At 30.9% G+C, this 18,499-nt stretch overlaps 1 protein-coding gene across 2 annotated transcripts in view; it reads right to left on the bottom strand.

Moving 5' to 3' along the window:
• Positions 1 to 16,624: 16,624 nt before the first annotated feature.
• The window catches only part of LOC139496341 (ralA-binding protein 1-like), a 52,343-nt gene continuing 50,468 nt past the window's right edge, over positions 16,625 to 18,499 (bottom strand). Inside the window, exons 16-17 of one of the 2 annotated variants that reach the window (XR_011657625.1) lie at positions 17,711 to 18,464; positions 16,625 to 17,411 (exon numbers count right to left, since the gene is read on the bottom strand). Coding sequence is in view for 1 of the 2 variants with exons in the window: in XM_071284859.1 (XP_071140960.1) it covers positions 18,330 to 18,464 (135 nt within the window). In the remaining variant the exon portion in view is untranslated. Of the gene's footprint in view, positions 18,465 to 18,499 lie in introns of both variants that reach the window. The other variant, XM_071284859.1, reaches the window with a different exon arrangement.

Raw genomic sequence — 18,499 nt, forward strand, 5'->3', positions numbered from 1 at the left:
ATGTTTTGTTATGATACACAGCTACTAGTTTATCTCCGTACAAAAAAGTCAAAATTCTGTTGAACAAACAAAAATATTACTTTCTTTCCTTAAAATTCCTTGTTTTTAACTATAAACTGTAACTTACATCTTATCGTTTAAACTTCCAACGTTTACCTTTATCTTACCCTTGTATTTATATTTAGCTAATTGTTGCATTATTCAAAAAGTGCACGCTAAGTATGGCATGAATTTTCAAGGACAAACTTAAAATCATAGTCAAACTTACACTTTTTCGGTGGCATCTTAGTAACTTTAATTTGAATGGTTTTTTGTGGGTTTTTTTCGGGGGGGGGGGGGAGGTATTCAGTTGTGTTGTATATCTGTAATGTACATTTAAACCGTGTTGGCATCTAGATCCTAATCATTGTCACTTAACCTATCATGTACAAAGTAAAATGTCAAAAATACCACACTCCGAGGATATTCTTAATTTTTTTTCTCTAGGCATGTAAGTAAGGGTTTCAACCTAAACATGTCCATGTATCGGAACGATAAACAACTATCATATAGGTAAGAGTTTTATCTAGCTACAAAGCAAAATTTTACACATCATTTTCTTGCATGTATCAAATCAGAAATATGGCAGTTGCATTTTCACTAGACTTATGTTGATTGATTATGATTTTGTCAGTATTTTTTATTTGCCTTGATTTTCCGTTTTATTTTTACACTTGTTTACCTAAATTGTTCAATTATTTATATTTGTGTTTTACATAATTTCTTATATTCCTAACTATTTGTACATTTTGACTTTCGAATGTTTGAGTTCAGGTGTTTCTGATTTAGATCAGTACAAAGCACGTCGGTCGCCGAGATTAATAAAGTATTTTCTCTAAAAATATAAAAACTTCATTTACTATACAGATTTGCTTGCTAAAAGTGATCGAGAGTATTTTATTCCCACTGCTGAAATTTACCAAAGGGAAATTATTTTAAATCAATGGAATACAAATGACTATAAAATTATATGGATATTTCATTGGGAAATGCATCCCTATTGATACTCAACATTGCTCAACCCAGTCTTAATCTTACTCGATCCAAGATCTTTCACAAACCTCCTGTCTAAGCCTTTCGGAGATAAGTGGTTCTGAAAAACTTATTTGTGAGAGCTGATGTCTCCTCTAATAAAAACTATTCAACTGAAGGAGGGTACGAGACTTGTGGTAACAGATGTCTGACTTGATAACAAATACTGAATACTCAAACATTTACTTGCCACTCCAATGTGCCTGTGTATATTTTGCAATGTAACTTGCAAAACCCAGAATGTCGTATACCTTTTTTAGTGTCGATGTGGCATGCAGTATGTTGGCGAGACAAACCAGCCATTCAACAAACGCATGAATGGTCATCGAAGTGACTACACCTGCAAGCCGACCTCCCCGTTAGTCGTCATTTGAGATTACCTGGGCAAGTTGATCTCAAAACCATTACAATCACAATCATAGACTACAACGAGGGTTGGTCAAGAGATGACAGACTTGCTCGGGAAAGGTTTTGAATAAGAAAGCTAAGGACAGTTTCCCAACAGGGCATCAATTAAAAAACATAGAACGAGTCACTCATGTTTCCTACCATCAATTGTTTCCAGTAGCTGAGGCTTCCGTACTGAACTCTTACAGTTTCAATAAATTTATTCCACCTCCCAAACATCAATATTAAAAAAAATTGCCAGCAGATTGATTATAGATAATTTGTAAAGCGATCAAGTTAATAATTTCAGTTTAACTACCACATGTCAAGATAAAATTCATTTTACATCTTATTGATGATGGATATTAGTTATCCAAAATATTTATCATTTGTTCCTGATTTTATTATTTTAGTGATGTTGTACACTTTTAGACCTGTTATATATATATATTAAAAAAATTAAAGACCTGAATAAATGTTTTCTTCTGATTAGGGTAAAGTAATACATCCTGATTGCAAATTTTGGGCACACTGATTAAAAGATCACAACGGGACAGAGAGTAATAAATCTTAAATAGCATCCATTTAAAATTTACAACATCCTGTAAAACTTAATTCACAAGGCCTTTTGAATTCATTGGATAAGTAATACACAAGTTTAAGAAAAATAGTATGGTTAAGACTCGTATAAACTGGTTAAGTATACTGGTCGGGTAAATGTCACTGGTAGGGTAAATGTCGAGTACAAGTTCAGACTGTTAAGTATATTGTTTAGACTACAATCGAGTAATATCAAGTAAATTTCAGACCAATTCAGACTGGTCGATAAAAAGCAGACAGTCGAGTACAGATATAGACAATTTCAGACTTTTACTGGTTTGTAGAGGCGTTAGTTCAAATCGTTTTTAAATTCTTTCGTCATTCAAAGCATTCTATGATTATTCCATCAACACTCCAGGTCGTATTGGTGTTTCGGTTAAAAATCTCAAGTATCCATGTAGTGATTTGTGGACTAGTTTTCGGTTTGTCGTTGTTTATACTTTAACAACAATATTGTGCGTTTTTCTTCTTATTCCTCAAATAATGGTTTCTGATTCAACGTAGGTACCTGCTAGTTTTTTTCTTGTAGTTGAGTAGATAAAACTAAGATGTCTGAATGATTACTTATAAGAAAATGTTATAATAAAAATTTGTAAAAAAAATCTCACCAAAGATATGATGTTTATAATTGGGAACGCTGGACGGATGATTCGTCTACATCAGATTCATCAGTAGCACTCAAATGAAATCAATTGGCAGGCTAAATCGAAAACAAAACTTAAGATTCAAAACAGTTTATAATCAAACAAAACGGTAATTAAAATATCATTTTGTATATTTAATCCTCGTTATATCTTAAAAAAAATCCTTGTAATGTCAAACGATACGCTTTCAGTACACGAGTAAGAGTTCAAGAATATAACATAGAATTTATGACTTAAAAACTGGTAGCGTAAATGTTTAACACGATATTTGTCGCATTGAGTGGCAGGATCAGCTTACCATATTGTTATGTTGTGTTGTGTTTCCGTTGTGTCGTTTGTTTTCTCTTATTTTTTAGTGTGAATTCACATTACTTTAAGACGTGTCACGGTACTTGTCTATTCCAAATTCATGTATTTGGTTTTGATGTTATATTTGTTATTCTCATAGGATTTTGTCTAATGCTTAGTTCTTTTCTGTGTGTGTTACATTTTAATGTTGTGTCGTTGGTCTCCTCTTATATTTAATGCGTTTCCCTCGGTTTTAGTTTGTTACCCCGATTTTGTTTTTTGTCCATGAATTTATGAGTTTTGAACAGCGGTATACTACTGTTGCCTTTATTTACCATATCAGAGTACCTGAGATCATATCCGTTTTTTGTAGGATTTTCACAATAGAAAAAAATCACTGGACAAAAAATGCATAATATCCGGCATACAAAAAGGATAGAGAAAAAATAAAAAAATAGTGGGCTGCTTAACTATAAAGAATAAGAAATAAGAGACAAACATTACCCTTCAACTGTTGTCTGCTCTATGGTCAGGTTGTTGTCGCTTTGACACATTCCCCATTTCCTTTCTCAATTTTATTAGCTGACTATACACTTTGATGTTTTTTCATATTTAAAAGGCCGTACAGGTACCTATAATTTCTTAAAACCAATCAATTTAAACTTTGGTTGCTAGTTGTCTAATTAACAACCTTACAAAAATTCCTTATTTTCACGACAAAATAACGATTAGAGAAAAATTGTCTGAAAACGTAAGAATAAAATATGAAGTAGCCACCATTCAGATTATGATGTACCCTCACATGTAATTTTAAACTATAGATATAAATGAAAAAAAATCAGGTGAACAGGAACAAAATACAATACAATGGTTAACTTATAATATAATGCGTTAATAAACTGATAGTTTATGTTTTCAATGTGTTTAAAATCAAATAGCTAAATCCGTTGGATGTTGGATGTGTACGGATTGATAGTTTATTCTTAGATGCATGATTTTTTTATTAGTTGTTAGTGGCTTTGAACTAGCTGTCAGATAACTGTGAGCACTCTCAGATCTGTTCATTGTATCTTTTTGTGTCGGGATGTATAAGTACCGGGCCACTTCCACTTGTATTTTTGTCCATCTGATGAGTTAAGCCTTTTTCAACTGATTTTTATAGTTCGTTCTTTTGTTATACTGTTATACCACTGTCCCCGGTTAGGGGGAGGGTTGGGATCCCGCTAACATGTTTAACCCCGCCACATTATTTATGTATGTGCCTGTCCCAAGTAAGGAGCCTGTTATTCAGTGGTTGTTGTTTGTTTATGTGTTACATATTTGTTTTTCGTTCATTTTTTACATAAATAAGGCCGTTAGTTTTCTCGTTTGAATTGTTTAACATTGTCTTATCGGGGCCTCTTATAGCGGACTATGCGGTATGGGCTTTGCTCATTGTTGAAGGCCGTATGGTGACCTATAGTTGTTAATTTCTGTGTCATTTTGGTCATTTGTGGATAGTGGTCTCATTGGCAATCATACCACATCTCCTTTTTAATATTAGCATAGATAACTACTACCAAATCAATGACAAGTTTCAATTAAGAATATTTATAGATAAACTATTGAAAATCAATAAACCAAATAATGCATGTTTCGAATGTGTCTAAACATAAATGGCTTCTTATTATAGTTTACTACTACCCCAGCTATGTCCTATTTCTCTTCGAAATTAGTTTTTAACTGCACTAATTGTCTTAGTCTAAATATTGAGTTCCTTTTATCCTAAAGTATTGAATATTTGATGTATTCAATTATTTTATCTCTGTTTTCTTGCAGGAAGCATTCTTTCAAATCATATACATCAGAGGAGCTAAAACAGTCATGTCGGTATGTAGCTTATTCCTGTCATATATATGTAGATGTGTTCATATTTGTTAATTTACCGATAGCGCCCTATTTGTCTATTTTTTTCCATTTAAGATACACAATTGGTTGTAATGACGGATAAAACATCCATATACGGAGACGAGTATCCGATCTCGGTTCTTTGTCTGAATAATGCTGCATAGTCACGTTTATATTATTTCATATAGCACATTTAAAAGACAAAGTCTCACTATCTTTTGACAAACATTAATTCTTAAAACCTGTTCAAGACTGCTCATATTTTGTGTTTATACCTTGTCTACATATGCAATATATATACTCAACTCGTCACAGATACCAGGATTTAAATGTCATTCGTCAGACTCACGTTTGCCTTCAAAAACGCATCGGTGACGCTCGACTGTAACAATTTAAACAGAGCGAAAATGCGAAGCTTAAAAATATTGAGGATTAAGAATAACAAGCGTTGTGTTTCATTTTTTATGTTTTCAGGAAATATTAATGACACCAAACAGTAATTTTACAATTGATGACCTACTCGACCTGATGCCATTGCCGAATTTAGCACAGGTAAAGAACAATTTCCATAGCAGTAAATTAACAACAATACTAGTCATTTTAATGTTTATAAATAGTTAGTTTTAGTGAATAAAATATTTTCCTCGCTACATACACCCTGCATATTTTATTTTCGTGTCAGTAATACTTACTACGAGTGAGACAGTGTTCTTAATATCAATATATTAGTAATTCAGAGAGACATGAAATCATATATTGATTAAATAGAACAATACTTAAATCGGGTAAATAATGGACGAACATATGTAGCTCAATTTATCCCATTATTAAATGTCATATTCCCGCCTAATATCAATATCTGACTAATACACCTAATCGCTATTTATTCCATTCCGGATAAGATCTAAAATTACACAACTTTGTCATCCAGTTGAAGCTATCTGGGACTCTGTTTAAACAACTCACCATGCATGATACTTTTTAATGAGACCTGTTTAAACTACCGTAAATACTTCAAACATAATATTGTTTTACTTCAATTTTAATTTCGAAAAAAGTGGATCATACATATCAAGGTTTCTTGATGATCACTTTCTAAGGTTTTTTCTTCCTCAGCTCACTACTGATGACCTCCATTTTTCGGGCGGTGACCCAAAACAGGAAGTTGTATAAATGACTGTTTTCCCCGGAATGGACTAAATAGCGATAAGGTGTATATAACCGACCGGTCATGTTGCTGACAATTGTTTTGAGTGTTACATCAATAAGGTGGAACGGAAGATGATATGATTAGGATGACTACGCATTGATGATGTAATATACATGTTTATCGGTAATTGATTAATATTCCCTCTGATCCTACTGGCTGGTTTTTTTTATCATGACTCGGACTTAAAATATTCGGAAATAATAAACAATGTCGTCATTTTTCAGTGCAGCAATATAAAGTGTTCTTATCTACTCGCGTCAATTTAACACATCTTCACTCATAAAAATAAAAATAATAAAATGATCACTGTCCACAACGTTTTGTACGCATTACAACACTTTAACTACCTTTTTCATTTTATTCTGTTTTCTCAATCAAAACCATTAAGTAGTGTTAAGCAAAATTGCCGACAAAAAGAAATAATAGCATTTTATGTTTTGATACGAACTTCATTAGCTGGTATATCAGCTCGCCCTACTAGGTTCGCTTTATTTCTTGTTGAAAAATGCAGTATTAAAATTTTTAAAAAAAGTCATTATTCTATGTATATCATCATAAGTTAAAAGGACGTCATCATGGTTTTGTTTTATAATATATTTTACAAAAGACTACTACTAGTTACTTATTGTTGTATAGCACTTGCACTATCAGCATGCACAACATGTTGAACAAAAACTCGCTCCTTTTTTAAATTAATTTGATTTGTATCTACTTAATTAATTTATGAGATTTAATCATAAGTCAACTAATTTTATTTATCCAATATGAAGCTCAAACGTATTTTCAATCGAGGTATTTTTTTCTTGAAAATTTCAAATTATTCCAGGATTTCCAAACCGTAGAATATTTCAAAATTTTGTCCGTTTGAGTAAAGTTGATATGTAGACCTAAAATGGTTTTCGTTAATATTCATTGCCTAATACAAGTGACGTTGTAAGTCTAAGCTTTAATGACTTTAATATTTATTGCCCAATACAAGTGACGTTGTAAGTCTAAGCTTTAATGACGTTAATCTGAAAAAAGAGTTGTTCCGCTACATAAACGGTTAACTGCGTCACGTATTGATGTGTTCAGTGGTGATATATGTATTTCAATGTCTTGTCTCAGTGGTGATATATGTATTGCAATGTCTTGTCTCTGATAGTATGCAATAACAATAAACACTTGTTCTAGTTCTTTGCCTATAAAATCTGCAATTTTGAGACAGAATGACAATGCATGTGCCAGACTGATATTTCAAATAATGCAAATATAAGAGATTGATTGTATCATTCAGATTCATTTTAACAAATGCAGAATCTATACTATTAAACGAGAAGACCTCATTTTGTGTGTCGCTTCTCTTCCTTCCACAATAAACTAATCAATATGCCTCTGTTCCCTATAGGTACAGTCCATGCATAGTCGCATTTGTCGTTCATTCTTATGATTATTCACATTGAGTTATTTTGGGGAAAAAACGAGAAAAAAAGGCGTCCGGATATTGTTTCCATCATCAGACCGACTTTTAGTCATAGATAAGACTTTTGGTTTTAAACTTGCACGTTATTTTTATAAGTACTCGGAGAGAGGACAATTACTTTCGCGTTTATCAACATATATACTATGATTATATTTTATTAGAATAATAATGGTCTATAAGCAGTTACCTTTATTTTATGTTTGAAGCGGTGCAACTTGTTTTAATTTAATTTGACCAAAAAATGCATTGTAGCAAGCGGGAAGAATAATTGTGGTATGAGGCCAGAAACGAGAAAATAATGGAATTTAACAGAAAGAAAACAAATAACGGACTTTGGAAAAAAGGGAGAGGGCTTTTGATACATTTTCTGCAATTCTACACATAAAATCTTTAACAAAAATTCATCCTACAACAGTTTACAAGCTGAAAATGCCCGAGATTTCGCGAGTGTGTTCTAGTATTTAATTTCAATTTCCTCAATTGTTTTAAATAAACTCATCATAGATACCAGGACTAAATTTAGTATATACGCCAGACGCGTTTCGTCTACAAAAGACTCATCAGTGACGCTCGAATCCAAAAAAGTTAAAAAGGCCAAAAAAAGTACGAAGTTGAAGAGCATTAGACCAAAATATAGCCATACAAATGTAGATTGTAGATAACCCTACTAGGAAAAAAAAACAGTATAAAGGGTACTTAACGAAATTTTCATTTTATTTTATTAATGTACCAATATGTATTTATATTTTCATAATTCATACTATAAAACCTATTATTTTATATTTATCTAAACATTTTATCTGATAGATTTTTTCTATTCACAAAAAGGTATTTTGTGAAAAATAATCTATGCAAAATTGTGCAATTTTACACATCATTAAGCTTTAAAATTGAACGATGACCCATTCTTTATGTTATATCTTAAAATGAAAAAATAGAATCTACATTTTGGCAAAGATTAGAAAAATTCTAGCCAAGAAGCATTAAGTTATTATCCACCTTCAATTGAATTCTCAACAACAAATTGATTCCTTTCTCTATGGCAGAAAACCAATCTAATCTAGAAAGCAAAATTTAGTCTTCAACATTAAAGAAATTACTATACTATTTGCAAACACTTAATTGTCATTCTTAACATATCTTAGTTTCTATATTACATAATAAATTAAATCATCCATTCGTAAATTTTACAGACGCCATCACGAGTTGGTTGACCGTTATAAAATGGGCGTTTCACAAATGTTATTGTATACGTTCATTTATTAACTTCATTATGTCTTAACTACAATCCCGTTCCCTTTTAATGAATGTGACCTACCGAATTAGACTATTATATATAATTACCAGGTTTGTAATAACATGAGCAACACACTGGGTGCTACATGTAGAGCAGGATCTGCTTACCCTTCCGGATCACCTGAAATCATACCCAGTTTTTGGTGGGGTTCGTGTGGCTTAGTCTTTAGTTTTCTATCTTGTGTTCTATTATTTGTCTGTGTGTCTTTTACTTTTTTAGACAGGGCGTCGTCAGTATATTTTCGATCTATGAGTTTGAATGTCCCTCTGGTATTTTTCGCCCTTCTTTTACATTTTGGTCTAACATATGGTATACATTGGTTTTAATAATTGCATGACATGTATAGTACGAAACGCTTAATTTATATAACAAAAACAAAAAATCAAAACGGAAAGCTCCTAATCAAACGGCAAAATCAAAAGCTCCAACACATTAAACGAATGGATAATTGACCATATTTGTTTATCTACAGTAGAATATTGACATCCGGAATCTTATTAAAAATACAATGCTGCGTCAAACATAAACCAATCACAATTTCATAATCTTTATAATTATAAACATTTGATAAATTAATATAATTACAAGTCATACTGAAATAAAAATATGTAATTAATGCTTCTTTTTAATAGTGAAGTAACAAAATATATCAAATGAAAGTTCGACCCATTGAAAAACGCCTCAATAGGCTTTTAAAAAGAGGTTCTTAGATTTTCAATTATATATACCATGATTTTAGTTAAATAGAATATGAAAAATGTTCTGTTTTAGTTTGTTACCCCGATTTTGTTATTTGTCCGTGGATTTATCAGTTTTGAACAGCGGTATACTACTGTTACCTTCATTTGTACTTAAAAAGAGGCATATGTCACCAAATGGTTATTTTAACTCAAAAACAAGCTGACAATACCATGACATAAAAAGACAAAGGATAACTAGACAAACAGTATACAATTCACAACATTAAAAACGAAAGGCTAAGCAACAGGAATACCACAAGAACCGAAGGGATCAAGTGCTCTGGAAGAGTCTATATTAAATATATTCTAGTGTTAAACGAAATGAAAAATAAACATATTTCATATTGAACAAGTCTAAATAAGCAAGTGAACATTATAATCGAACAGGAAACAGTAAAATTTGGTAGGTTAAATATTTTTAAACTACAAATAGATAAGTATTAATTAGTATTAATTGTCTGATATAACGTTTAATTTTAAAATTGTGTGAATGATGAAAGATGTATCAATATATCTAGGCTAATTTGTATGGCTCGTTGCTATAATAAAGTAAATGGTGTCTCACTTTTAGATTATAAATCATGTATTAAATATTTAAAGTTTTTTCGGTAATTGTTTTTCTTTTTTCAGTCTTTTTCAGGTCAACTGACCAATACATGGTGTCCTGTCAACCCATTTATTTTTGCAAACCTTTTGGATCTTTCTCAAAATATGGAACACAATTTTACAGATGACAATATACCAAACAACTTAACAACCAGTAAAGATTCCAACGATTATACTTTTTCTTATGACTTACATTTTGTAAATCGAGATATATTAAATCAATATAACCAATCAGGTAATGTCAGCATTAGTAACTTACGTAAAATGGGGAGTTATAGTAAGGCTGCCTATTGCTATGAAATGTATTCAATAATTTGGTTAAGATATTTGTATTTGATAATTGTTTTAGTATGCAGTGCAATGATAGCCATTGGAAACTTCCTTATTTTAGTGTTGCCGTTCGTATCAAAGTCATTTGACTCACCTATTTTTGCAACTGTTAACAGTTTTGCAGGAATTTCCTTCTGCCACGGGATTGATTTATTAATTTACAGCCTTTCACACTGTTCCAATGTCTTTACTATTTATATTGATTCAACTCGCCAATGTTTGTTAGTGCAATGCATTAGAACCTTTATCCGAAATGTGTTCACTTTACATTTGAGTCTTTTGGCTTTTCAACGTATTTTTATTGCATTATTTCCTCTGAAAGCACGCATATATCATACCAAGAAAAACATCAGAAATTTAATCTGTTTTATTTACGTAGCAAGTTTGTTCTTAGAACCGACTATGGCATTTTTAGGTGTTAGACAATGCCGAGATGATGAAGCCTCGAATACCTCTATAGTCCTGGTATATGTCGATTTTATGATATTAAATGGTATAACGATAATTTCACTAGCATTGGCAATGCTAGTTATGGCAGTAAAGAGCGTCATGTCATCAAATCTTACAACGTCAACTCACCAACGGTCTCAATCCCGCATAGCTTCATTTGTAATCATAACTTATATTGTCATCTACTGCCCTTTACAGATTTACACCATTGTACTGCAGACCTTGTGTCAATATTCTCACAATATGGTTGCACTATATATCATAATTTCAATACTGCAGTTTATAGTACACTCAGTCAATCCCATCCTTTTCTGTTTGAGACTCAAAGAAGTTAGAAATATATTTTTGAGAAAATGTTGTTAATCTAAAAGCAATGATTTACCTTAGATGAAAAGGCAGACTGTACGCAAGTAAAATGGGAAGAAACCCAAAGCAAAAAGAAAAGAAAAATAACGAAACAATGGACTTTTTAATATGAAAAAATCGTAAGGGTTCTGCGGAAACCAGTGTTTCGCCTACTTTTGCTATTAGGCGCAGACTCACCAAAATGCGGACAAAAATATTAAATTTTGTCCTCTAGATACTATCTTTTGATTATAAGAAGCTTCTATCCAAGTTTGGTAAAAATCCAGATGGCTTATGAATCTAATAAATGTTTTAAAAATTTAACTGCAGACTGTATGTAATGTTAACTGGAAGAAAAACTTATTCCATTTATAAGTAATATACGGAAAAACGGGTAATATTTTTTTACAAAATTTCCTTCTACATATTCTAGATACTAGCTTTTGAACATAAAAAGCTTCTGTCCACGATTGGTACAAATCCATGATAGTTTAAGAAACATATTAAAATTTTAAAAACTTTAACCACAGAGTGAATGTAATATTCACTGGCAGAAAAGTAAATTTTTAAGTAAAATACGGATAAACAGGATTTTTTTTTAACAAAATTTACTTCTGGGTACTATATAGATATAGGAAGATGTGGTATAAGCGCCAATGAGACTACTCTTCATCCAAGTCACAATTTATAAAGTAAACCACTATATGTCAAGGTACGGTCTTCAAAACGGAGCCTTAGCTCACACCGAACAACAAGCTATAAAGGGCCCCAAAAAATTACTAGTGTAAAACCATTCAAACGGAAAAACCAACGGTCTAATCTATATGAAAAAAACAGAGAAACGAGAAACACTTATGAACCACATCAACAAACGACAAATACTGAACATCAGATTCCTGACTTAGGACAGGTGCAAACAATTGCAGCGGGATTAAACGTTTAAATGGTACCAAACCATCACCCTTATCTGAAACAATAGTGTAACATCACAACATAGAAAGGCACACTATAAAATATCAATTGAAATGACTTAACTCAATCAAAAGACGTAGTGACCAAATAAACATACACTGAACGAATAAATTTGATCTATGATACAATGTAAATACAAAGTTAATAAAAATAAGGGATAAATAATTATAGTAAAAATATTAATCCGCTGAGAAATGCTAAATAATTTCAGATAAACATCAGTATTGAAAAAAAATTACGCTATTTGTTATATCAAAATTAGACACAGGTAAATGAAAATAATTTGTAGATAAGTATACTATCTTGTGATTATAAAAAAGTGTCTGTCCAAGTTTGGTTGAAATCTTGGATAGTTTAAGAAAGTTTAAATTCCAAAAACTATAACCACAGAGCGAATATTTGTGGATGTAGGATCGGTATGTCTCACTTTTGCGACAAAAGTCGCAGGCTCGACAAAAATCATATAAGATAGATAACAGGAGTAGTGGCATAACGTCACAATACGCATTTCTTTTAGTAAAGACAAAGAAAACTGCATAGTTTATGCCTTTTTCCATTATATTTCCTTTTGGAAACATATAGTGCCCAGTCAAAAACAACATAAAAGACTCTTCATTAAAACTATTGAAATATTTAAAAAAAAATATAAAGTTGTTTACTCAGTGCGCACATACTTTTCTAAATTAATATATATATATACCCAAACGTAGAAGTAAAACAAGCTATAATCAAGAATTTATTCAAAATAGACAAAATGTCATGGTATGCTACCATGGTAACACTCGTTAAATGTTACTTTTTTGTTTATTTTCTGAACACTTTGTACCTTAGCGTAGGTTATAGATATGTATGGAAACTTTTTCGTTTGCAATACTTTTTAGGCCAAAATAGAGCCATTTTGCTTCTACTCCTTTACATTAAAGGCAACAGCATTGAAGCAGGCGACAATGTCACGAAATAAAACTTCCCTCACAATATAATTTTCAAGTGGAAGAAACATTCTACAATATTATTTCCACTGGACCAAATATTACAGTATTTGTTCCTTACGGAATTAAAGGTATAGAATGTGTGTTCTGACAGGAACAGATATTATGACATTGTTTATCACAAAGTTTCCAAGTGACATTTTGTTAAGTTGAGCAAATATACGTTGACAACAATAGTCACTCATAAGATAGGATTTCATGTATAATATATTTGTCTTATACTATATATGTTTTTGTTGCACAATATATTTGTCTTTTACATATATATATATGTTTTCGTTGCACAATATATTCGTCTTTTACTATATATATTTAACAAATATTCTGAACTTATTGAGGAGTTTTTGAAGAAGACCAGCTGAATTAGAATCGTTTGTTATTTTTAAACCGTGTTCTTGATATTGTACAATTTATTTCAAAATGTTCTTCGGATACTTTCCAGATCCATTTTTGGCATTTATCTATAAAGCGTTTTTGCGTATGTTATTCATGTTATTTGCTTAGGATCATTTTTTAGCTCGTGCGTACATGAAGAAGGTTTTTTAAGCAAACATTGGCGTGATAGGTATATATATATAGCCATTTTTGTTTATTGAGGATAAGAATTTCAAACATCATATTTTAATGTTGTATGTTGATATTCCATATATTGTTTAGGTATTTAGATTTTTCAACATTTTCGCGCCTGGTGATTGTCTTTACAGAAAATGTAAAATTCGCTGAGAAATCGGTACATTGCATTTTGTTATAACGAAAAAGTAGGTTTAAGTGATCAAGCTATGTTTAAAATAATATGCAACATGATTTATATACAAAATCATCAGGAATACGTGTATGTTGATATTTCTAATTTTAAATCATGTTGTTCATTTGTTGCTTTGTATACTCATGTATATTAAATTGTTTGTATCTCTTATATGTAGATGAATGTTTGATTGCTGATTGAATTTTCCTTTTTATCTATTGTAAAATTTAATTTTCATAAAAGCCTACCAGCTTGATGTTATTAAAGGATTTGATAGAACAAAAACCAAACCATAAACTTAAAAGATGGGAAATATATCGCTTAGATAACAGAGGATATTAAGTCAACTTAAAAGAGTGGGATATCCTGAATTATAACGTCGGACAGTATACAAACATGAGTTTTCTTGTGGTCCGTATTAAGTATATTTACGCAGTCTCGTCGTACATATGAAAAATTCAATCTGTATGCTTAATTTTGATTTCCTTAGGTAAATAAAAACAATACAAACCTGTGTGTGTTCTTTTTGCATCTATACCTCAAGAGCCATATCACGAATATCGTTTGAACATAACTGATGCCAGAGCGTAAAAGATGGCTGATCTTCAATATAAAAAGATCATTTTATGAATGTTGAATTTCAAATTTTTCTGTATATATATGCTTTATAACCACTATCTTATATTTACCATATAGCTAGTATAAAACCAGGTTTAATCCACCATTTTCTACATAAGAAAATGCCTGTACAAAGTCAAGAATATGACAGTTGTTATCCATTAGTTTGATGTGTTTGAGCTTTGGATTTTGCCATTTGATAAGCGACTTTCCGTTTTGAATTTTCCTCGGAGTTCTTTTGTGATTTTACTTCATACTTAAATGTTAAATGAGAAAATAACAATTATTTTCAATTAGAACGAAAAAGGAATACTATTTTGGATTTTATTACCATCGTTTTTTTCTACAATTTGCATACCTAAACTGTAATTGTCGAAATAATATTGTATACATGATTGGGCTGAATTTTAACAAGAGGCTGAATCGGTAAAAAAATATCCCATTTTGATTTTTTTTCTTTATTGCAATCACTTATGCTTGCTTATTTGTAGATCTTATTTTGTGGCATTTTTGTAGGTCTTTAATGATGATATGCATTTAATATTTAGTTTCTACCTCCATAAAAGTTTTTGAAATTAAATAAAACGTCATTTTATGGCAATAAATACTATAACGAGTGTAATAATATTGCCATGTTGACTTCTTGTAGATTATATTTGGCTGATATGTTTTGATTTTTAAATATTCTCTCCGACAAAAATGCAAAAATGGATTAAATCATTATCCAGGGGAGATAACACCAAAAATGAGAATTAGTCTTTAATGGGCAATAACTCCTATAAGGAGTCAATTCATTCATGATAACTTATTTGTAGATCATATTTTGTGAAACATTTTTACTTTCAAAGTTTCTCTCTGTCTATAGTTTTGTAGAACTTATTTTTCTGGCTATTTTGACTTGAAAATTTCTCTCTTTATGTTACATCTTTCAAGATAATTACCCAAAACTATTAAATTTGGTAATAATTGTCCTTTTTTCTCAAAATCCTGAAGGAGATAGACATCGACATACTGTTAATTTTTACCCTGTCAGATTTGCACTAATTGCTTTTAATTTTTAGATATAACTTAAAATTAGCATTTCATTCCTGTTGGATTTTAACATATGTTTAAGTAACAGTTGCCATAATTGTGGATGGATCAAATTCCCATCTTTTAAACAAGATACAGTAAGGAACATGCAGATCAAGTAGTTTTGTAGATTTTATTGAAAATTAACGATCATGGACGATAGACAACAGATGATAGGTGATGGCAAAATTTCGCATGACTTTTAGGAATGGTGAGCTAAAAATACAATTCAACAAATGACATAACACTATTTTATTAGAACCATCCACACTTTCACTTTGGAAATGTCTTTTGCATAATCTACTTTAAAAAGTCAAAGCGGATACCAAGGATCACTGAAATACATACGTAGAAGATCAATACACATATATATGCATGAGACCTGTCACTCACCTAGCATTTTTGCATAAAATTGATACAATGGAGGAAGAATATTTGTGTTTGATAGAAAGTGTTGGTCAAAAACTTTCAATGATGATAACCTTCGCTGGACAAACAGAAAAAAAAATGTTTTAAGGCTTTGTTTTGTGTTAAAATGACAAGTCAACTCAAACAAAAACAAAAAACACACGAAAAAAAACATAAATAATTGTCCATTTGACACCCTGCCCCTTCAACAAATAAATTTGAATCTGTTGTCATCACAGCTTCATGCTAAAGTACTATAAACAAACACGTTAACCTGATATGAGACTAAAGATTTGAAAAAAGACAGACACACAGTCCAGAAATCAACAAACCTGACAATATCCTAGTTAAGGCATAAATAGTAAGCAATAATTTTATACTCCACTTACAAACAGGCAACTGAAATTTTTAGTAATTGTATGAAACTTTGATTAACATCTAACAAGAACAAAGTAACTGATAGTTTTAATTGAGATTATACAGCCCTTATAATGAAGACAAAAGTCTTAGTAGTATTTTTATTTGCACAATACAATCAGAATACTAGTAATATACAGTAAACAATACAAAATATTGCACACACAATACCAAATGCAAGAAGCATTTATGTGGTTGAGATAAACACTTACAATTGTTGAACAAGTTGAACATTTAAACCTAATTTATTCACTAATATTTCAGCTCAACTACAGTGTTTGGTCATTTTTCTATTAACCTAGGGTTAGTTAACACTATATTGTAGGCAAGTGAGATTAAATAGAAAGTTTCATCCCTCCCTTTCTTGCTTTTTTGGTATTTCATCTCTTCACTAAATTATGGTTCCCTCACCTTTATCCCACTTTTCTCTCATCAATTTATATTTCCATGATTCTACTCAATATCAAAATATTTACTTAAGACAGAAAAGCTTCAATCTAAATAGTAACTTGGAATGATGTATATTATAATAGCACTATTAATATGATAATTACATAATGTGAATTCAGAAATTATTGCGATGTTTTTATTACTGCAAAGAAATCAACATGGTTATAATCTCAATAATTTAAACTCGCATTTAGAAATCTAAATTTTTTACATGAATAAAACAGGATTTTACTCAATATGGCAAAGATAAAAATATTTACTTAAGATAGTAAAGCTTCAATCTAAACAGTTACTTGGAATGATGTATATTATTATAGCACTATTAACATGATAATTACATAATGTAGACATCACCTTCAAATATTTATTCATTACTATATTGAACATCCAGAAAATAAAGTTTAAAAATAAATAACATCTTTTTCTAATTGTTAAAGATATTAACAACAAAAAGGGATACACTAAACAATGATAAAAACAATTATAAACACATTTGTCCAATCTTGGTGTTTACCCACATGGTTGCCTCACATACAATTGAGAATGGAAATGGGGAATGTGCCAAAGAGACAACAACCCGACCATAGAAAAAAACAAAAAAAAAAACAGCAGAAGGTCACCAACAGGTCTTCAATGTAGCGAAAAATTCCCGCACCCGGAGGCTTCCTTCAACTGGCCCCTAAACAAATCACATGCATTCACCCAACATCATTTTGACCACACTTTTGAAGATCAAATCAATGAATCAACTAACATGATGCTGTTAATGTAAAAACATGTGTGTTCATTTTTACACACAAATCATACAAATCAAGCTGTTTTTTTCTAATAGCTTTCTAACAATGCTAAACCTGCATTAATTTATCATTTACAGAAAAAATGGATATGTATACACAGCAAGCTATATTATATTGATTACATTTTAACAAGTTTATTTACCAACTACCATACATCAATGATGACAGATGAATTTGTACTTCAAAACCGTAACCAGTTAGTCAGTCAGTCTTCACGATGAACTTTGGAATCTACACGACTAAGCAGAATTTTACGAAAAATTGTAGTTACATTCTATTGGTCTGCTGAGAAGTTTTTACATGTCGGCTGGCAGGCCTGTAGTTGAGTGTGATAATGATAATGATATATTTGAGTAAATATATACCACATTATCTAATATTTTATTAAGGATGGTATTCAAGGAGTCACAATAATAAATAATGATATTAATTCTACAGTATTTACTACTAATGCCTCTTATAGATTACTTGGAGCACTTTTCCAATGTTCTTCTATGCCCAATTAGTGACATATATACATGTATCCTTTATCTGATACAACAAAATCACCATAATAAGTCTTTCTCCAAATCTCCCGAACTTTCTAATTGTTTTTGTTGTAACATTCTAATTTCAACTTTGACTGCTAAACAAATCATCCTTTCTTCATGAATTTTATTGCACAAATCAGCATTCTTTTTCTGAAATACAGATTGAAACTCAGTTAAAGACTAAA

This window comes from Mytilus edulis, chromosome 11 (genome assembly GCF_963676685.1).
Source record: "Mytilus edulis chromosome 11, xbMytEdul2.2, whole genome shotgun sequence".
Lineage (NCBI taxonomy): Eukaryota > Metazoa > Mollusca > Bivalvia > Mytilida > Mytilidae > Mytilus > Mytilus edulis.